We start from the raw sequence: 17,872 nt of genomic DNA on the forward strand, positions 1-17,872 counted from the left end.
AGATGCCCGTGTTTACTCTTCGGTGCCCGGTATGGTGCCTCCTCGCAAGGTACGAATCGCTGCCGAAGAAGCGAATCGTAGAGCTACGCGTGCGGCTGCAACCAGGCAACCTCGGACTCAGCAGAACGCTGTGCAGAGAGCAGCACAAGCCGTAGCGCGCCGTCGACGCCGAGCGCACCGTTCTGCTCGTTCTCGTGAAAACGACGCAAGGAGACTTAGCCGCGAGGACCCCTTATAGTACGTGGTGCCTAAAATGAGGCACGACAGCTTAGCCGCCAAGACCCTCAAGTGCGTGCTGCTGACAATGCGGCCCGGTAGCCCAAAATTCGGCACGACAGCTTCACCGCGAGGACCCTCATGTGCGTGCAGCAGAAAATGACGCCCGGGAGGTTCGCCGCTTGAGGAGCAGTGTGCGACGGTCTCCTATGGAGCCGCTCCTCCAGCTTAAGCCGTGACTTTGCTGCGTCTGCCACGCAGGCCTGTTTTTTTTTTTTTTTTTTTTTTTCGTTCCTGTATATCTTTGCCCAGCGCCGGGTAGCAAAACGGACGTGCGTCTAGTTAACCTGCTTGCCGTTCTTGGCTTCTCTCCAGGGTAGAATACCGGAACTACCTCTAGTTAACCTCCCAGCCTTTCTATGCATCGTTTTCTCTCTCTCTTTAGTGGAACGCCGATCGTGATTCATGCGAATTTTGCACTGCTATGTCGTAGCTGGAGTGAATAAATTTCTTTAGCTATATCGCTTGTTTTCGGTGGTCGGTTGTCGGAAGTTGGAATTGTACCTCGGAAGTTGAAATTGCACCTCGGCGTAGCCTTCGCAGTGCAAGGCGTTGAAGAAGGAACGGGAGCACAATGGTAGCCGTATTTGATTGTCAATAGCTCCGCTTCTGCTGAACGCATTAAAGTATTTCTGAATAGCCTATTTTCACTTCAAATGTCTGTCTCCACTTCAATAAAGAGTGGTTCAGGGCCCCTTGAAGTTTTGACTGGTTGCTCGGATGATCTCGTTTTGCTCTCGCAACGACGCCAGGATGTTCTCGCACCCCTTCTCGTCTTGCGTGCCCGGATAACGGCTCTGGATTTTTGCTTAGGGTCTCTTGAAGGTCGCCGACAACGGGAGCTATAGGCATTTCATGCTTAGAAAAGCGAAGAAAACGGACATTGTGATTATTGAAACGAATTTTATACGGCGGATGTTACTACAGGCTCATGCGGGTGTATTCAAAGCTCATCATATCATGAGTCAATAGCCAGTTGGGTATTAAGCAGACGGTATTCTATTTGGAGAAGCGCTGAATTATATTTATCTGACAGCGTCCATATAAACTACCTTAAACTCACAGACCAAAAGAGTGCTGAGGATGCTGGTAAAAATTGTGTACAATTAAGCGCAGTCATATTCTTGTTCCAGATGATATTTTCCTATACGAGTATCACGTGGACAAGCATACTAGAATTAATATCTTATCTTATTTATTTATTTATTTATTTTATTTATTTATTTATTAGATACCGCTAGCCTGGGGGCAGGCTTTGAGCAGGATATGCATCCAGTGAAAGCTTACCTTCTTTTCTTTATGTTTATTAACTGTGAAATATGTAAGTTCGGCCTAAAAAGGGCTGATCATCTCAAAATCCTAATAAATAGAAACAAGAAAACAAGGAAACAAAAAATAAAACACCGTCGAAACGGGTCTATAGATAAGAGTGGAAAATAGGGGGAAACCTTGTAAAAGTACAAGAGGCAGCGCAACCGTGCGCGCGCCATGGGAACACAGAAAAGAAATAAGACGCATACAAATTACTGTTCACCGAAACTTGATCAGCTAACTGTCCACAAGAAAATCGCGCAGAGCTTTTATAGGTAATCTCTGTTCGTTGGGGTACCACCAGGGTCTAAGTACTTTTTCACAGACAAAGGATGGCTCATTGAATTGTTGAGACAAAATCGATTGGGATTCTCATCATTGGTAATGTACTGTTCTCTCAGTGATACAGTGCTCCACAGAAGCCTGGTGCCACATTGCGTGCACTCAAATTATCCTCTTTTTCTTACACGATGCAAGAAGTAGGGCGTCCAAGCTACCTCCAGGTGCAAGCGGCGGTGTAAGAACCCGTCTAGTGGGTGGTCGATATTGTGGTTTACGGAGAAGCGAAGCAAATTGTAAAGTACGTATAAAGACGACTTCAAACGCTCACCAAACCAGGTCGCCCGACATAGCTTGCACCGCAGGCCTTAAAGAAGAAGCTTCGCCTCCACTGGCGAGGAAGCAACATGTGTCAGTGTGCCTCAAGTATGTGCCACAGGAACTAGTTTATCGGATACTTCATTGCCTGCTATTTCGATACATCTCGGAATCCAGTTAATAAATTTAACTACCTGAAAATGTTCGAAGAGTAATTGTTTTAATAACTTCATAGGAAAGTTAGGAAAAGCGGAATTGGAACTAATAGCCCTTCAGTGTCTTCCGGGGTTTCTTTAGAGTCGGAAAAAGGTAACAATTTGCTGCTGTGTGTACTTTCGGCTACAAAGTTTACAGCATGGTGAAAGCCTATTAGTTATGCCACTGTATATGACGCCGCATACGTAGTGCACGAAAAAAAGACACAAAAAAGTGCCAGAGACAGGTTTGTCTCTGTCACTCCTTCCTCTTCGTTTTCGTGCGCTACTTATAAAACTTCAGGAGGGACAAACTCGCCCAAACAGCCACACTTATATCTTACACTTTTTGTGACCACCGACAATTTTTCTGTCTGTCATATGACGGAATATAAAAAGGCAACCTTTATATTTGCGTTGTGGTATATCGGTCTGTAACTACAACAGTGAAACCTTCCCGTAACCCGTTAATATCGAGTAGAGTCAGAAATTTAGCCTCTGGCGGGTTCTTTAATGAAGTCGTTTCAAGACCTGGAACTTAAAAACTCACTGATAGCATAATCAGCTACCAAAGAGGGTATACAGAGTTTCCCAACTATCATGGTTGGATGGATGTAAGCAACTTTATTGACGGTCCGGCAAGATTTAACACGACATGGGCTTAGGTCCGCCACGAGAGGACATCAAGGCCCTGCCTCAACGCCGCCTCACAGACTTGCAGCACTGCCCGCATCTGGATGCTGCAGTCTGAGCTGCGCAGAGCATGCTGAAGTGGCCCACCTCGACGACAGGGTCTCCGGAGTAACTGCCATCCTTCCTATATTTACATTGCACTCCCACAACACATGTTTGAGTGTTGCCGGCCCTTCCTGGCCCAATAAGCACGTATCGTCCTGATGCTTATCGGGGAAGATACGTTTCGGATGGAATGGGTTAGGGAAGGTGTTTGTCTGGAGCTGTCTCCAGGCGACGGCCTGCCTCCTGTTCAACTTGGGACTCGGCGGTGGGTATATCCTTCTGGCGTTTAGATATGCTTTGGTTGTGTCATTGTATCTAGTGAGCCTGTGCCATCCCAACTATCATGTACCAAGATTTAAAAATGTGCAATGCCACGTAGCAGGTGTGGGGATGCGCGACTCTCACGTGTCCCCTGATGTGGTTTCCCCCCAGGGCGCTTCTTCTATCTTTTTGACTTCAGAAGTCGTGGCTCTGGGAGCCGGCTAGCCGTGGGCCACGGGTGCCGCTAGGGGCTGTCTGGTATTGCGGCCTGGCACCAGGCACTCCGACACCGTCTGAGACGGTGGGCGCCGTCAACTCGGATGCTGTGTGCACCGAGCGGGGTAGTACCACCTCACAGAGCTAACGTCTCCTCGCGGCTGCCTGTTGTGCCTATTTTAGGTGTTGTTTTTGGATGCTGGTTATTGTGAGGGTAGCGACGCATTAGGCCTAAGGCCTTACGAAGCCGCCTGTCGCACGTGGAGGGACACAACGTGATGGACCGTGGTGTTGAGGTGTCGCACTTTGTTTCCCTCATTCTAGTTAGCCTCGCACGAATTGAAATTACTCATTCGACTTAAGAAAGCGACCTTGGTTCACATGAACTTATCTACTGGGTAGCCGCCTGATCTTTAGCTAGCCGAATTGAACATCGTACCACGTGGGCGATGCGTATGCCGAATTCCTCTCCCTTGCACTAATTTAGTGTTCGTCGAGTGCGTTTAGTGTACGCAGCATGAGCGAAGTCAACCCTGGTTTGCCGCCACCTTCAAATTGCTTGCGCTACGGCCCCGGCCCACGAACGAGCCACCCCTGGCAATGGCGATGCATGTGGCCAGTTCGGCGCAGTGACTTCGGCGCGCCGCCTGTGTCCGCCTCGCTACCCTCGGCGGCTGAGAAAGAGCCGCAGTCACCAACGGCTACTGCGACTCTCGCCAGCAGGGCGCGTCGGCGCGAGCGACGCTTGCTCGTGCCGACTTTTCCGTCAGCGTTTCCGGAGTACTGGGCTGGAGTCATGCCGTCGAATCTGCAGAGCTGGTGCTGTGACCAACGGCCGCCCGCGGTGTCCCTCAGATACATTGTCGGCGCGCAGGTTGTGGACAACGCGTGGACATTCCCTCGGGGCGGCCACTGGCGCATGTACTACCGTTTGTTCGCGACGCATGCGTTGTTAGACTGTGCGACATGTTTTGCCGGAGTATGTGTAGTGATTTAAGGTTGGGGGATGTGGGGATGAGCGACTCTCACGCGTCCCCTGATGTGGTTTTCCCCGCATGGCTCTCGTCTCCTGTAATCTGGCTTCGCCACGTGGCGTTACGGTGGCAGCGTAATGCGAGAGATGGCGCTAGTGTTGCGCTGCTAACGCCACCTAGCGGTGGGGTTACAAGGGCGGAAAAGGAAGAAGGCGCTTCCTCTTCGGTTTGGGATCGGCGAGCAGCACGCACGGACGCTTCGCGCGTGCGCCGGTCCATTTCGCGGGACCGTCTCGCGAGGCTAGGATCAGGACACTGGTATGGACGAACACGTATCATTCGCACCCGATACCGTTCGTGTGACCGCACACGTGAACGGTTAGGCACTGGTGTCTGGCATGGGGCGAACATATTCGCTCGTTATCCGGTCGCGGTGAGTCGGACTTCCTTGATTTGTCGCGCGCCCACGTGAATGTTCTATGAGTAATAATTCGGCTAGCAGGCATTAGTGTATGAAAGGTGCAATAAATGCCCTTTTGATTGTTTGCACTACTTTGTTGTTCCTTTGTCCCAAGAGCACGTGTGATACGCCACACACCCCACACTGGACAGAAGCAAGGTAATGGTGTTTGCTGCCGCTTGGAGATACTGATTATATTTTTGCATTCCGCCTAATTACATAATTAGACCTAAACAATTAGTCAACTTCTAATATTATAATTAGATGAAAAGTGTAACTGAGAAAATCGTAGAGTGACGGCACACGTTCGGTCGTCAGACTTAATTCTGATGACCGAACGCCGTAGGTCTTATATAGTCTTATCTTGCATCACCATTTTCCTAATCTTTTTTTCTTCGAACAGCATGACCCAGTCCACAACAAACGTAGGAAGTCGCGAGCTACCTCCCTCAAAGCTTATGCCAACACTGCGGGCGTCAACTTCGTCGACGCAGCTGAATACCAAGATGGACGTCGCTTTGCGGCGGTAACCACAGCAGGTGGTTTGCTCCAACATGCTGCCAGCACCGTTACCCAAAATGCCGAGACGGCATAGGAAGTGGCCATCGCTCTAGCCACTCTTGACCCAGCCTGTCACACCATAGTGAGCGATTTTCGCATGGCAATCAACAACTACATCAAGGGTTGTATTTCTCCACAATCACTCCGTATCAAGCCCCGCATTCGTATGAAAATCGAATTACTCTCGTCCAGATCCCAGCACATGCCGGCGATTTCTACCCGCACCTCACCAACCTCAACCAGGTTACAGACTCCGTAGCATGAGAACTAGTCAACCGTGCCGGAGATGGTGCATGTGCACCGGCAGGACGCGACCCCTTTACGAGATACAACGACCTTGTGAAGTCATTTTACCTCGAAAGAAGAACCTTTCCCACCCCTCACTGCAAGTTAAACAGAGCACAGGCAACCACCCTTCGCCTGTTACAGGCCAATACATACCCCTCCCTCACACACTATCACATCATATACCCCGACATCTACCCAAGCCCCACGTGCAAGAGCTGTAAAACTCCCCCACATGCTATGGGAGTGCAAACATCAATAGCCAGACCTTAATCCCGTGACCCTCTCGTCGAGATGGCATGCCGCCCTGCGTAGCTCCCATCTCCACGAGCAACTCTGCGCTACCCAGCAGGCCTACGAAGCGGCGAAGAGGCAAGACCTCGACGTCCCATCATGGGAGGCCTAGTCCCAGCCGACTAAACTGCTGGTTCTCAACAAAGTTCTCTTTCTCGCTTCGAACAGCATGGCTAATAAATGGGACATGGTATATTCGGTTCGTATTATTCGCGAAAGGTTTCCTAAATTTCGCGCTATCAATGACTAGCACTTTCATGAAGTAGACGCAGGACATTATAGGTACTGTTTAGCCACCGTTCTTTTTTTGGTCAAATTTACCAATTACCACACCCTTTCTTTCATGCTGGTTGAAGCGGTACACTGGTTGATGCAGTGCACACTTTTCCCCTGTAAATTACTATAACAGCACCAAAGCTAAACACTAAAGTTGTGTGGCGCATGCTGGAAGCTCATGATGAAATATTGAGTCTATTATTGAAGGCAACAGCGAGGATGATAGCTGCGCAAACGTAAACACGCAGATAAATTGGGGCGTGTGCTAGGCATGCTCAGGTAAAAAAAATTGGAAAACGAAGTAGTCGGCTGAAATGTCCTGAAACGTACAATCTTCACAGCATGTGGTTGCAAGAATGAAGTAGTCGTGGAGTGACTTGACAGTGTATGTTTAATTGCGAATGATAGAAGAGTTCGATAAAAACACACCAACACAAAGTATCACAAGACAGATGACTCGGAGGCACTTGAGATCGTTTGTCTAGATGTAGAGAAGTGCTGATGCATGAAGACAGGAATGAAGAGTTAGACGTATATAACGCTGTCCACTTCATTGAGACTTGTGGGTGGGGCGACTTCAGCAGGCGTACAGTTGCCCTCCAGTCCATACCCAGCCGTTGCCTTGTACTCTGCGTTAAGAGTCGACGCCAGATAACTTGACACTTCCGCATGCTAGAGTTGGACGACACGAAGCAAGAGCAGAAACCTCGAGATGGGTACATCGGCTGTGGGCGAAGATATGAAGCAATACCGGCGTCTTGCCGACATTAATCATGCAATTCATTAATATTGTGTCAGTTATATGTTTAGCCGATATATGAAAATCTAAAAATATGGGGCGTTAACTTGGACGTCAGTTTGTTAAACCAATGAACCTGTTTGTGGATCTAGAAATAACATGATAGCTGTGCAGCAATCTTATAGATGGGATGGTCAATGCACAACGCATCAGTTAACTAGCGTCTCAGTTAACAAGAGGGAAGGAGCCGCAATTCTAAGTGTTTCGCACGAGAAACGCGTTACTTGAGACGAAAACGTTACAAAGTGTACATATTGAAAGACTATTTACAATAGGTCTGATAAAAGAATAAAAAATGCTTGCACAGGAGAATATTTTTCGTGAGGACTTCGACTTGAGGCTGATGAACAGCCAAGAAGCCGTACCTATATCGTGGAACAAGGCATGAGACTGCAGTTATCATGGATAATAATTTAAATCTGCAGATTGTTACAGTAAAAATTACAAACTGGATGTACGACGATATTTTACCAAGTAAGACTCATACTTACGATACTGGTAGTAGTCGTATACCTCGACGACGGAATTCTGAAGGTTGGAAACTTGCAGATACCGGTTCTCCGTCAGGCTGAAGCACGTTGGCTGAATGGTCAGCTGTAAGACATTGGTTGTATTCAATGTGTATAGAAGTTTTGTTTTCTTTTTTATGAAGCGCGTGTGTAGGAAAGGTTAGCATCACGAGTGATGCCCGCTACTCCTCTTACAAAAATAGTACATAGAGAAACAGGCCGGCTCAAACACAAACATGCAAAAAAAACTTTAGCACTGCCATGCGACAAGTTCTGTGAAGGTTAATAAATTACCGTTTGAAGAATAAGCTGGACTTTGTTGTCGTTCACGACATAGCGCTTGACGACGCCGCTGCTGACGAGCTGTAAAAAAAATTGAAATTTGAAATGCTTTATGCCCGAACCATATTCTACCTCGGTCTATGTAAGACATCCTGCATAGCGTTTGCTAGTTTTCATTCACATAATTAAACTTACGTTTTTCAGAGATTGGTCATCGGCAGTATAGCCAGAAAGTAGGTTTACTTGCACAATTGCGGAACTGCGCAGGAAACCTTCAGTGTACCTGAAAAAAAAAAAAAGAAGCACCAGTGCGGGGTCAATTTCATATGTAGGTTAGCTTGCAAGGCACAGCTATGATGCGTCAGTAAGTAATTATCGGTGTCATGCATGCTGTCAAATTGGGGTTCAACCACAACAAAATGTGTCCATTAAGCCAAAGTCAGTATAAGGCAGGTTGACGTTGCGGAACCTTCGAAGTCAAGACTTAAGCGCGGGAACAGCAAGTTAAATTGAGTGATACACACGAGCTTGGAGAAAACCTGACGCGCAACAGCCAGCAGAGAAATTAAAATAGAAACCCACCGTGTGCAAATTTCCAGCTGAAGTGTGCTGCAGTCGGGTCCTGACGACGCGGAAGCATTGACCTGGATGCCTCTCTGAACAGGACTATTCCTGGAGTTGTAGTAGTACTTAACCTGGGAAACGGAAGAGAGTCATTTGTCGTCATTACTAAAGAAGCCGTGGGGGTGCCTAAAGTCTCAGAATGATGGTATGGGCACTTCTGAACAAGCCTCGAGCCTGAAGTGCTGCAATAAGTCTGCTTAGTCTGTAAATAGTCTGCTTACTACTTGTTTATCTTTCACCGGTGACCGCTTTTCACCGGCTAAGAAATCTTAAACGTTATCCCTCGGCGCAGAACGTGCCTGGATGTAGCGGAAGTTTCTCCAACGTTATCGATGCTTCTATCCGTTGTCTATTGTCACCGACGCTTATGTAATCCGATTGTATGAGCGATGCGAATTGATTAGTACTTTCTGGAAGACACGCGGGCACCAGATTACTCTGGAACCTTCGATGACTCACGTACAAAAGCCGACGCGTCTCGCCGATGATCAGTTCTTTATCGACGACCGACGATTGTGCACACCACTCTTGTGGTCAAGTGAGTTACTTTCTTTGCTGGGCACAGGATCGCCCAATAAAGAATCAGTTTCGTGAATCAGTCTTAGCACTGTTTTCATCGCCGTCACTACTACGCGACATCTATACATTGGGTTCCTGTGTTGCACCTACAAACGAATCATGGCAATAAAGAATTCATTTTGTTTCTTAAATGAAATGTGGCTCTAGCAAGTTCGATACAATGATGTTTAAAAGACGAACGCAGTCGTGAGCGCATGCACAATATTTATGGTACACAGTCGCAGACAAACTAAGTAATAAAAGTATAGTTGGCAAAATTCTACGAACCTGCAGTGCTGCGCAGCCGACGCTGTTCGGAGCAAGAGATGCTTCAAAACTGTATGACTCGCTTTTGTTCAAGAGACTCTCCTGAAAATAAAACAGTAAATTTGGTCTGTACAAGTGTGGCAGGTTTCAGACTCAACCGTCGATGTCATTCTTAACTGTCAATAGAAGTGTATTGACGCGGCGAGATTTTTCTCGAATATGAGGAGAGAGTTGCCGTCACATGAGCGTCAGTACCTGGTAAAGCCGTTTGTTCTGTTCGTTGATCTGGAAAGCAAGCTTGTCGGGTGATGAACTCTGAACAGCAACGTTCAGAGTCAGGTCGGTGTTCTTCGAGAATGCCACGCTGGAATACTGGGCGAGTGCTTGGATGGCGACAGCGTAAACCTGCAAGTTGTCAAGAAGTTGGGGTAGAAACTAACGTAACAATTGCTTCAAATAATGCAATAAATAGGCATCAAAATTGGCGATGATGGCAATGACTACGACAGAATCAATATTACAGCTTTGTAGAAATGCAAATAATGGCCAGTTAAATTTATATTTTATTTCCCTATAGAATAGATGAATGCCCCGACAAAAAGCGGTAATTTGCTTTTCACTGAAGGCCCGCATCTCTCAAGTGGACAAACAGCAAGTAGCACATCTGTCAGCCAATAAATACATTAAAAGCATACACGAAAAGTACGAAACGAACACGTAGGTATCATACGCAAATGTACGTACATAGCATTTATTATAGGAATTGAGGTTACTTAGCATTTTACTTGAAAAAGACGAATCTGAACGTCATTAATCTTAGCTTGAAGCAAGTCGCAACAGGTTCATTTTTCAGGAGCTCTGCATTTACTGCTTGAACACGTCGAACCAGATGAAGCCGCTTTGATTGGTAAGCTCTGCAAGACATTGACCTCAGTGGAGTTGTGTTCTCTAGAGCACGTACCTCTGAGTAGGAGAACGTATATCTCGCGTACGTCTGCTGCATGAGCCAGCGAACGATAGGGAGGGCCTCTCCCAGGTTTCGGTTGAGCAGCTTAACTGTCAACACTGCGTAACCCGCGGTGTCTGCAGAGCCATACGACAGACCGTCTCCGCTCCAAGATGTCAGGCCACCTGCACAATTGGACCAAGTGGATCGAATTGGTTGAAGCCGTGTTCGCGTGAAATGGGTGAAGATGTTGACTGCAGTGGAACTGGAACTGTGAGAGTTCCTCGTGAACAATCATGGAATACCGCTGCGATTATACCGATTGGTTGCCATCAAAAGTATGCCAGGAAAGTTTCAGAGAAATGTGCCTTGACGGTTGTCAAGGAGTATTGCAGTAGGAACCTATAGAAATGTTCTGCGAACATTTCGAGGACTCGGTAAAAATTCCGTCATTGTGACTTGTAGCTAGGCTGCACTCATGCACTGCCAAGGAGTTTAATCAGGAGCGTTGAGACTAATTCACTAGATTTCGGAACAAACGTGTACCTTTGTTTGCGATTACATGCACTATTAGATCATCTCGCTGTGACAAACATCTGCCGAGAGAAATTCCTCCAAGGTTAGCTTAAATGTATTGAATGTGTCATTTCCCAAATAAAAACAATTTTGCATCTGCAGCGCTTTATATACTCACTGGTTTTGTCGGATTCACTAAGCAGAGTGTCCAGGGCCTTGTTAGCTCTGTCACCATTACCGACAAGCGCCGAGAAGTAAGCGTTCAGAGCCGTGGAGTGGTTAGATGGCAGGTTGTTGGCATCGTGACATTGTAGAACTCCTGCTGTGATGTTATCGTAAAAGATGCCACTTTCCGCGAGCATGACGCCAACCGCTGTGCTTAAGTCAGGCTGCAAAAAAAAAAGGAAAGAAAAAGGGAGAAGCACACGATTTGCAGCGCCCTGTTCCAGTTAAAGGTGCAAAGAACGCATGCGGCAATTTTGCAGTATCGATTTAGAAACAATAACGGGTGGGGGACGTAATTTGTAGAGAAGTAAAAAAAAAAACAGAAATGCACAAGGAATGAAACCGGCCTGGGCCAGTGTCTTGGGTGGCGACTGGCAAAATAGTTAGCCGCCGCGATTTCAGTATATGCTCTGCGTAGCTTGAAAGAAGCTCCAGATGATTTGCAGCATTGCGAGCACCTTCTATCGACTGTCTACATAATTATATCTTGTTTTACTTCATTTTTACTTTCAATTTCACTCATCTGATCAACGTACGGCAAGGCTTTCTATGCCAGCGCAAGAGCCCATCAATCACTGAAAACTGAAAATAGGGGAAACCGGCTTACGGCTGTGCGCGGTCCGTACGGCGAAAATGCGGGATCGTTCTCGACGAAGCAGCCAGTAGCAGGGTTCCAGTGCTGCGTCACGTAACGCACGCTGGCGTCGATGTCCGATTCAACGTTGGGTCCGAGATATTCCTTGGCAGCGCTCAGGGCCTTAACGGCGAAGGCCGTAAGGAAGACGCTCCTTGGGAACTCACTCGATCCGAACGACGCGTACGAACCATCGGAGGAACGGAAGCTGTACTGAGCCTGGGAAGCTGAAATGGAAACCATAGCGTATAAATGCACGTCCCGTGCGTGTGTTACCATCGCAATCACTCGCGCACTGTAAGGACTGGCTGAAGTAGTAGAGCTGGAGCAATGCGGATTATTAGTATTGGCTGCCGTTCCAATGCGGCACGAGTTTCCCCATAGTACCTGTTAACATCGGCGTCTAGCTAGTGGAGTTTCACTGGATTAATACATGGAAATTCACTTTCCTTGTATAGTCATTCCAAAACCGCAACCCACGTATTAGGAAAGGAAAAATTGATGGCTTATAGACTAGGCACACCTAGCCGTATCAGATCATAGTAACATCGGGAAGCTGATGCTAGTTTAAGGTTCGAAGGTAATTCATTGGACGTCCCAGAAGATAAATCCCGAAATAGCGTAACGAGCAGCAAGGTATATAGCCCCAAACGTGGACCACCCTCTTTCGTACGTTCCAAATATTTGAGCCAACAAGTCGGCCTTAGTCCCAGGTACAACTAGCACTTTCAAACCTTAGCTGCAACAGCATAAAGCATTTACTGATCAAAGGCACCATAATGCTGCTACCCTTGAATAAAGAACGCGCGGAGAATACAAGAGGAAGAGTAGTACAAACCTTGCTGGATGCGAGATCTGAGGCCAGAGCTGACAGTATCGGTCAAAGTGCCGGTCTGTTCTAGGTACTTTAGAAGATAGACACTCGAAGCTAGCACGGCCAGAGTTCCCTCGGCGTTCGAGTAGGTGATGGTGGGGACAGACAGGTCGTTGAGACTGAGTGCGAGGATGTCACCTTCAAGAGGGACAGAAAGGCAGCATTGGTAAGAGTACTTTCCATGGCGAATTTTAGTTGATACTGTCTTGAAAGTTGCATTGCGCTTCTAGCTTGCAAATATTGAGGACGCTACCGTAGGCAAGGTTAAGTGAATACCATCGCACAAGGCATTTATGAAGGAAGCCGTGGGCAATACATTTCCCCCCTAAAAGATTCTATATCGTTTTCGGCAAATTGTTACTACAGCGCTGTGTCACATTCGAAATATTTGTGGCACTGGAGTTAACTTTACTATCAGGTTGACGTCTTGTAAGTACTGCTAAGCTCATGTTAAGTACTAGTGCAATATGGCAGGACTTCCAATGCATGTGCGCCAATTGTGCTAACACTTATGCTGGTTCTGCTAATGAACTTTCTAAGTATGCAAACGAGCGTCGCGATTATTCATGCAAGCACTGTGCGAATCATGAATGGATGTTCCTGCAGATGCAGAATTCAGAAATCTGTGACAGGCGATGTTTGAAAATTATGAAACAATTTATCTTGCGAAAAAAGAACTTAAAATGCTTTCTTTAGAATACCTCCAAAATTGCTAGCTTGAGTATAGCCGAATATGACGCTTACCCGTCCCAACCAATACAACCTGCTGAGAACCTTCAACGAGCGCTTCTGGTGTCGGAAGGGTAACTTGCAAGCTGTCCGGAGCAGTGTTCGGATCACCTGAGGAAACGAAAAAGTTAAAAAAGAAACAAGGGAGGTGCACTCGATCTATGCTGAGCATGACGTTTTGAAATGTAGTGTATAATGAAATTGGAATCCCTGGAAAGGCATGCTGGCATACCTGATGCGCAGAGGAGGTATGTGTCGATCTTCCTGATAGGGAACCCTTCAGGCTGGAAAAGTAGATAGAACAGAATAGAACAGTTCCGAGCTTCTATATGCGAGAAATTACTGCAGGAGAAGACCACACAGGAGATGGTGTTGAGAAGGTAAACAGTGAAAGCGTTAGACAACTTAGAATATTTAGAAACTTTTGTGTGGTGCCGAGTTTTGCAAATGTGCCAGGAATACAAACGATTCAAGTAAGCCAGATAGCAAATCGCGTAATGCCATTTTTACAGCGTTGACAGTCAGTGGGCAGAACTATGCAAAGCTAACTTTGTTGCTGCGGCATTTAAACACTCATCGCTTTTCATCAACTGTTTTCTCATATAGTCAATGCGAATAAAACTTGAACTCACCCTGACGTCGATGGTCTGAATGACAGTGTCACTTGAGTTCACGTTGGACAACTTCACATCCTGGTACTCTGACTGAGCCTCTGGCCTCGTCTGGACGCGGGCTTCAAGTCTGGAAACCTCAAGGGTGGTGGCACGCACGTCGAATGGAAATGATGCAGAGTTCGTAGAGTTGGGGCACAGTAGAGCGTCGGTACTTTTGGGGCTGCCCACAATATCCAAGTTTTCCAGGGACTTCAGACTGACCCGCACCTAAAAGTTGAGGACACTGTGGCACAGTAGAGCGTCGGTACTTTTGGGGCTGCCCACAATATCCAAGTTTTCCAGGGACTTCAGACTGACCCGCACCTAAAAGTTGAGGACACTGGTATAAACAATTGCAGTGAGGTGCATGCTGGTGGGGTTTTCGAGTGGACACCATAACTCACCGCAACACATTCGTCACCGTAGTTGAATGCGGTCAGTATGACGGTGGCTACTTCATTGCGCTGCATATAGGCAGGTAACGTGAGTGAGGCGAAGAGCGGCTGGAACCCGGTGACATTGGCGACCTGGGAGATGCCCAGGCCGTTCTTCGGATGTAGGCACACTGCAGTACCCTGCCACGTGGTGATGGTGTCCGGAATGGCCTCTTCGTAAAGCAGAGAACCTGTGGGACTGTGCAGAAGACGGCAATTGTCGGTTACGATGGAACTCCTGCAAAGTTTTCACAATGTTGACCAGGTTGAATAAGCGAGACTGGGCGCGTCCCGAGTTTTATTTGTTTGCAGGGGATGCAACAAGATATTTTAGATGTGCAATGGAATAAAAAATGTCGCAGTTTCGCCCGAAAGCGAAGCATCAATTGCGATAGCAAATTAGTAGAGAGCTAATCGGAGTAGGGATAGTAGCTTTATCGGCTGCATAAACTTGGACACATTGGCTTACTAACTGAAATAACAAGCGTGATGTCAGCGCGCACAAGCAAACATGAATAGATCACTGAATGACCGCATACAATGACTCAAAACGCTGGCAGCAAGCGCAGCCGCCTCAGCGGGCGAAGGTTCGCGCGGTCCTATTGTTTCAACGGAAACTGAGCGGCGAATGCACGGCGCATGCAAAAGTCAGAGCCGTGTGGAGATAAGAGACGGTGCGGGCGACCGCCACCGCCGGGCCAAGTGCAGATGAGTTGCGCAGAGAAGTTGTTGGCAGATGAGAACAGTTCACGCTATTTTTGTGAATTCTCATGCAACTGGAGAAGTTGGCGCATTTTTTTGGCGCCGGCTACTCCTCGCAGGGCCAGGCAAAAGTAAACGCGCAAAACACTGAACATTGGAGGGAGCCAAATATCACGGACATTACCGAAGTTGCGAGCCCGGAACTAGTGTGCTCCTTTTCTAGGCAATTTGCAGTTACTTACGATCGACCATCGGCACATTAACTTAGCACATTCACTTATGTTGGAAGTGCGACATTCTTCGGCGCCGAATACTTGGCAAGAGGCAACATTGGCGTCTCACCAATTGTTTCAGGACGCGCTTCTGCTAGAGTGGCAACGCCAAGCAATGCATTATCTTTAAGATGGAGCAAATGTTCGACCACTCGAATGATTGAGTGGCGATCAATACACACACTGATTACCATTGCCCCCAATAAACGTACCTGACCCTCTTGATCTGCCAGAGCCAAGTTTCAGGGAAAAGGGTCCTGACCGAGTTGGTGCCTTGGGCGGCGCCTCCGGTGAAGTCTTGTGCTGCAGATTCAGCTAGAGGCGATGCTGCTGCTGAGAACCCAGCCGCGCTGGAGCTCGGACGGAATGCTACTTTGTTCACAGCTGCCGGAAAATAAAAGTGGGAAGTTTTAGACAGGGCTGCTGAACATAGGGGGGGGGGGGGGGGGGGGGGGGTGGAAGGGGGTAATCACCGAGACCTTTAGCTTTAAGTAAACTGAAGGTGAAGCGATTGCAAGCTACTCGCATTTTATTTTAGTCTGAACGGGTGTTTTAGAACAGCGGTCAGTTACTATAATAAAAGAAACTCCAACTTACTTTGTTAAGCATAAACATGGTGTATGCGATTTTCATGTTACACATGTGTATCACACTTTCCTTATACGTAATAAATCACACTTACGCCAAGATGGCATAAATGACATGATGAGACAATTTGAAAATTCAGTTCTAAAATAATGATCTTGACGTTCGCATGTATTGCGTTGTTCACGGACTTCCTAAAATGTGATGGTCGTTCTAAAGTGCGTTTGAGTTCGCCCCATTTTATCAAAGTGGGAGAACCTGCTTGTGAAGCAAAGTAACATAGCTCTATTTTCAGATCAACTCTTATAAATTCTAAGCGTCGAAGGAAAAATTAGAAAAAACAAGACAGGTGTATGCTTGTACCAAAACTGACAAATTTTAAGATGCCCGTATATGCAGATGGCGTATACAAATGTATCCAAGGATATACAGATGGCGCTGGTCGAGGTAGCTCTACTTCAGCATTTGTCATGCGAGAATGAAGGAGGAGGAAAAAAAGAAAGAGTGCAGGTATGTTAACCAGAAATGAGTCTTGTTTGCCACCCTACACTAGGGGCGGGAAAAGGGGAAGAAGATGAGAGTAGTGAGAGCGGGAGAGAGGAAAGACGCGGGGAGTTCGCGCACACGCCCGAGAAGGTCATTCTAGAATGAAACCTTAAACGTATAGACTGTCATGCGACAATAACGAAGGCAGAATTCTGCTATATTACCGGTGCTACCGCACATAAACACGGTTAAAGGAAAAAAGAAAAAAAAAACGGGTTATGCCGTGCGATTCTCCGACGTATAGCAATGTCAACATCAGTTTGCAGTGCTTGGCTTTAGTTTATGAGAGTAAAAGCTGACAACAGCAAGTAAAAATCTTCGCAGAATAATGTTCCAGTGGATACCTAGCCACTGCAACATCCATGGAAATGTAGCCGCTGATGAGGCGGCACTACAAGCGCAGCAGGACATTGAAACATGAAGACTCTCTATCACAAGGGGAGTTACGCAATAACGTAAGGCAGTCCGTAGTTAAAAAATAGACATGGTTAGATTAATATTGAATATCTTCACTAGTATTCACCAGTGACTTTTGCCGTGATTGTCCTATACCACGCAAATACCAGCAAATCTTTTGAAACACTAGTATACTGCTTGAGACTTGGCACCGAGTTCGCAAAACATTTTATACATAAATGTGTTGCACTGGCCATCCGCAATGTATTTGTGGCCAAGCGGATGAAGACGTACATATTATATTGCTGGAATGCCCACAATATGATACTAAAAGGAGCCATCCGATACGCAGCCCAATGGCAAAGAATGCAGGCCCATAGCCATGATCTATTTAATGGTTAACAGATATATTACAAGGGCAAGTGATAGTGGCCCTCCATAGATTTCTGCAAAAGAGTAATACCGGTTAAAATTAATGATTGCAGTTTAGATTTATTTCTGTGCCCATAACAATTAAAACTTCCATTCTAGGGTGTCTTATGCGACATCTGTTGCGATTTGCATTTTAGGGTGAAAGCCTTATATGCCCTATGAAGTGAAAAACCCGGTGTCCGGCATTATCATCCGATGGTACCAAAACGAACGTGACCAAGTGACGACGGCAAGTTCCTGGCGCTTAAGGATACTCAAGCGACACCTTTATTGTGTGTGAGCTGACCTGCCGCTCTAATGTGTTGAAAGTTTTCTTGACTACATTTATGCGAGATGAATACGTTCAAGTTTTTCTTTGTGACGTGCTGTGTGCGCTGAACTGTTTAAGTGCATTTAATCCACTTGACCGATTTTTGTTACCCAAGTACCGGCTTTTAATTTCATAT

General features: G+C 46.8%; 1 protein-coding gene across 24 annotated transcripts in view; it reads right to left on the minus strand.

The window, feature by feature from the left end:
* Positions 1–6,816: 6,816 nt before the first annotated feature.
* Positions 6,817–17,872, minus strand: part of LOC119442452 (CD109 antigen) — a 61,521-nt gene continuing 50,465 nt past the window's right edge. For all 24 annotated transcript variants that reach the window (XM_049662163.1, XM_049662161.1, XM_049662158.1 and 21 more), the window contains exons 19-34: positions 15,680–15,851; positions 14,464–14,692; positions 14,039–14,287; positions 13,639–13,690; positions 13,422–13,517; positions 12,642–12,815; positions 11,777–12,030; positions 11,123–11,333; positions 10,444–10,613; positions 9,738–9,887; positions 9,504–9,584; positions 8,616–8,728; positions 8,229–8,316; positions 8,046–8,114; positions 7,734–7,836; positions 6,817–7,072 (exon numbers count right to left, since the gene is read on the minus strand). In XM_049662163.1, coding sequence (XP_049518120.1) covers positions 6,969–7,072; positions 7,734–7,836; positions 8,046–8,114; positions 8,229–8,316; positions 8,616–8,728; positions 9,504–9,584; positions 9,738–9,887; positions 10,444–10,613; positions 11,123–11,333; positions 11,777–12,030; positions 12,642–12,815; positions 13,422–13,517; positions 13,639–13,690; positions 14,039–14,287; positions 14,464–14,692; positions 15,680–15,851 — 2,315 coding nt within the window. In that variant the 3' untranslated portion in view covers positions 6,817–6,968. The remainder of the gene's footprint in view (positions 7,073–7,733; positions 7,837–8,045; positions 8,115–8,228; positions 8,317–8,615; positions 8,729–9,503; positions 9,585–9,737; positions 9,888–10,443; positions 10,614–11,122; positions 11,334–11,776; positions 12,031–12,641; positions 12,816–13,421; positions 13,518–13,638; positions 13,691–14,038; positions 14,288–14,463; positions 14,693–15,679; positions 15,852–17,872) is intronic.

This window comes from Dermacentor silvarum, chromosome 2 (genome assembly GCF_013339745.2).
Source record: "Dermacentor silvarum isolate Dsil-2018 chromosome 2, BIME_Dsil_1.4, whole genome shotgun sequence".
In the NCBI taxonomy this organism is placed as follows: Eukaryota; Metazoa; Arthropoda; class Arachnida; order Ixodida; family Ixodidae; genus Dermacentor; species Dermacentor silvarum.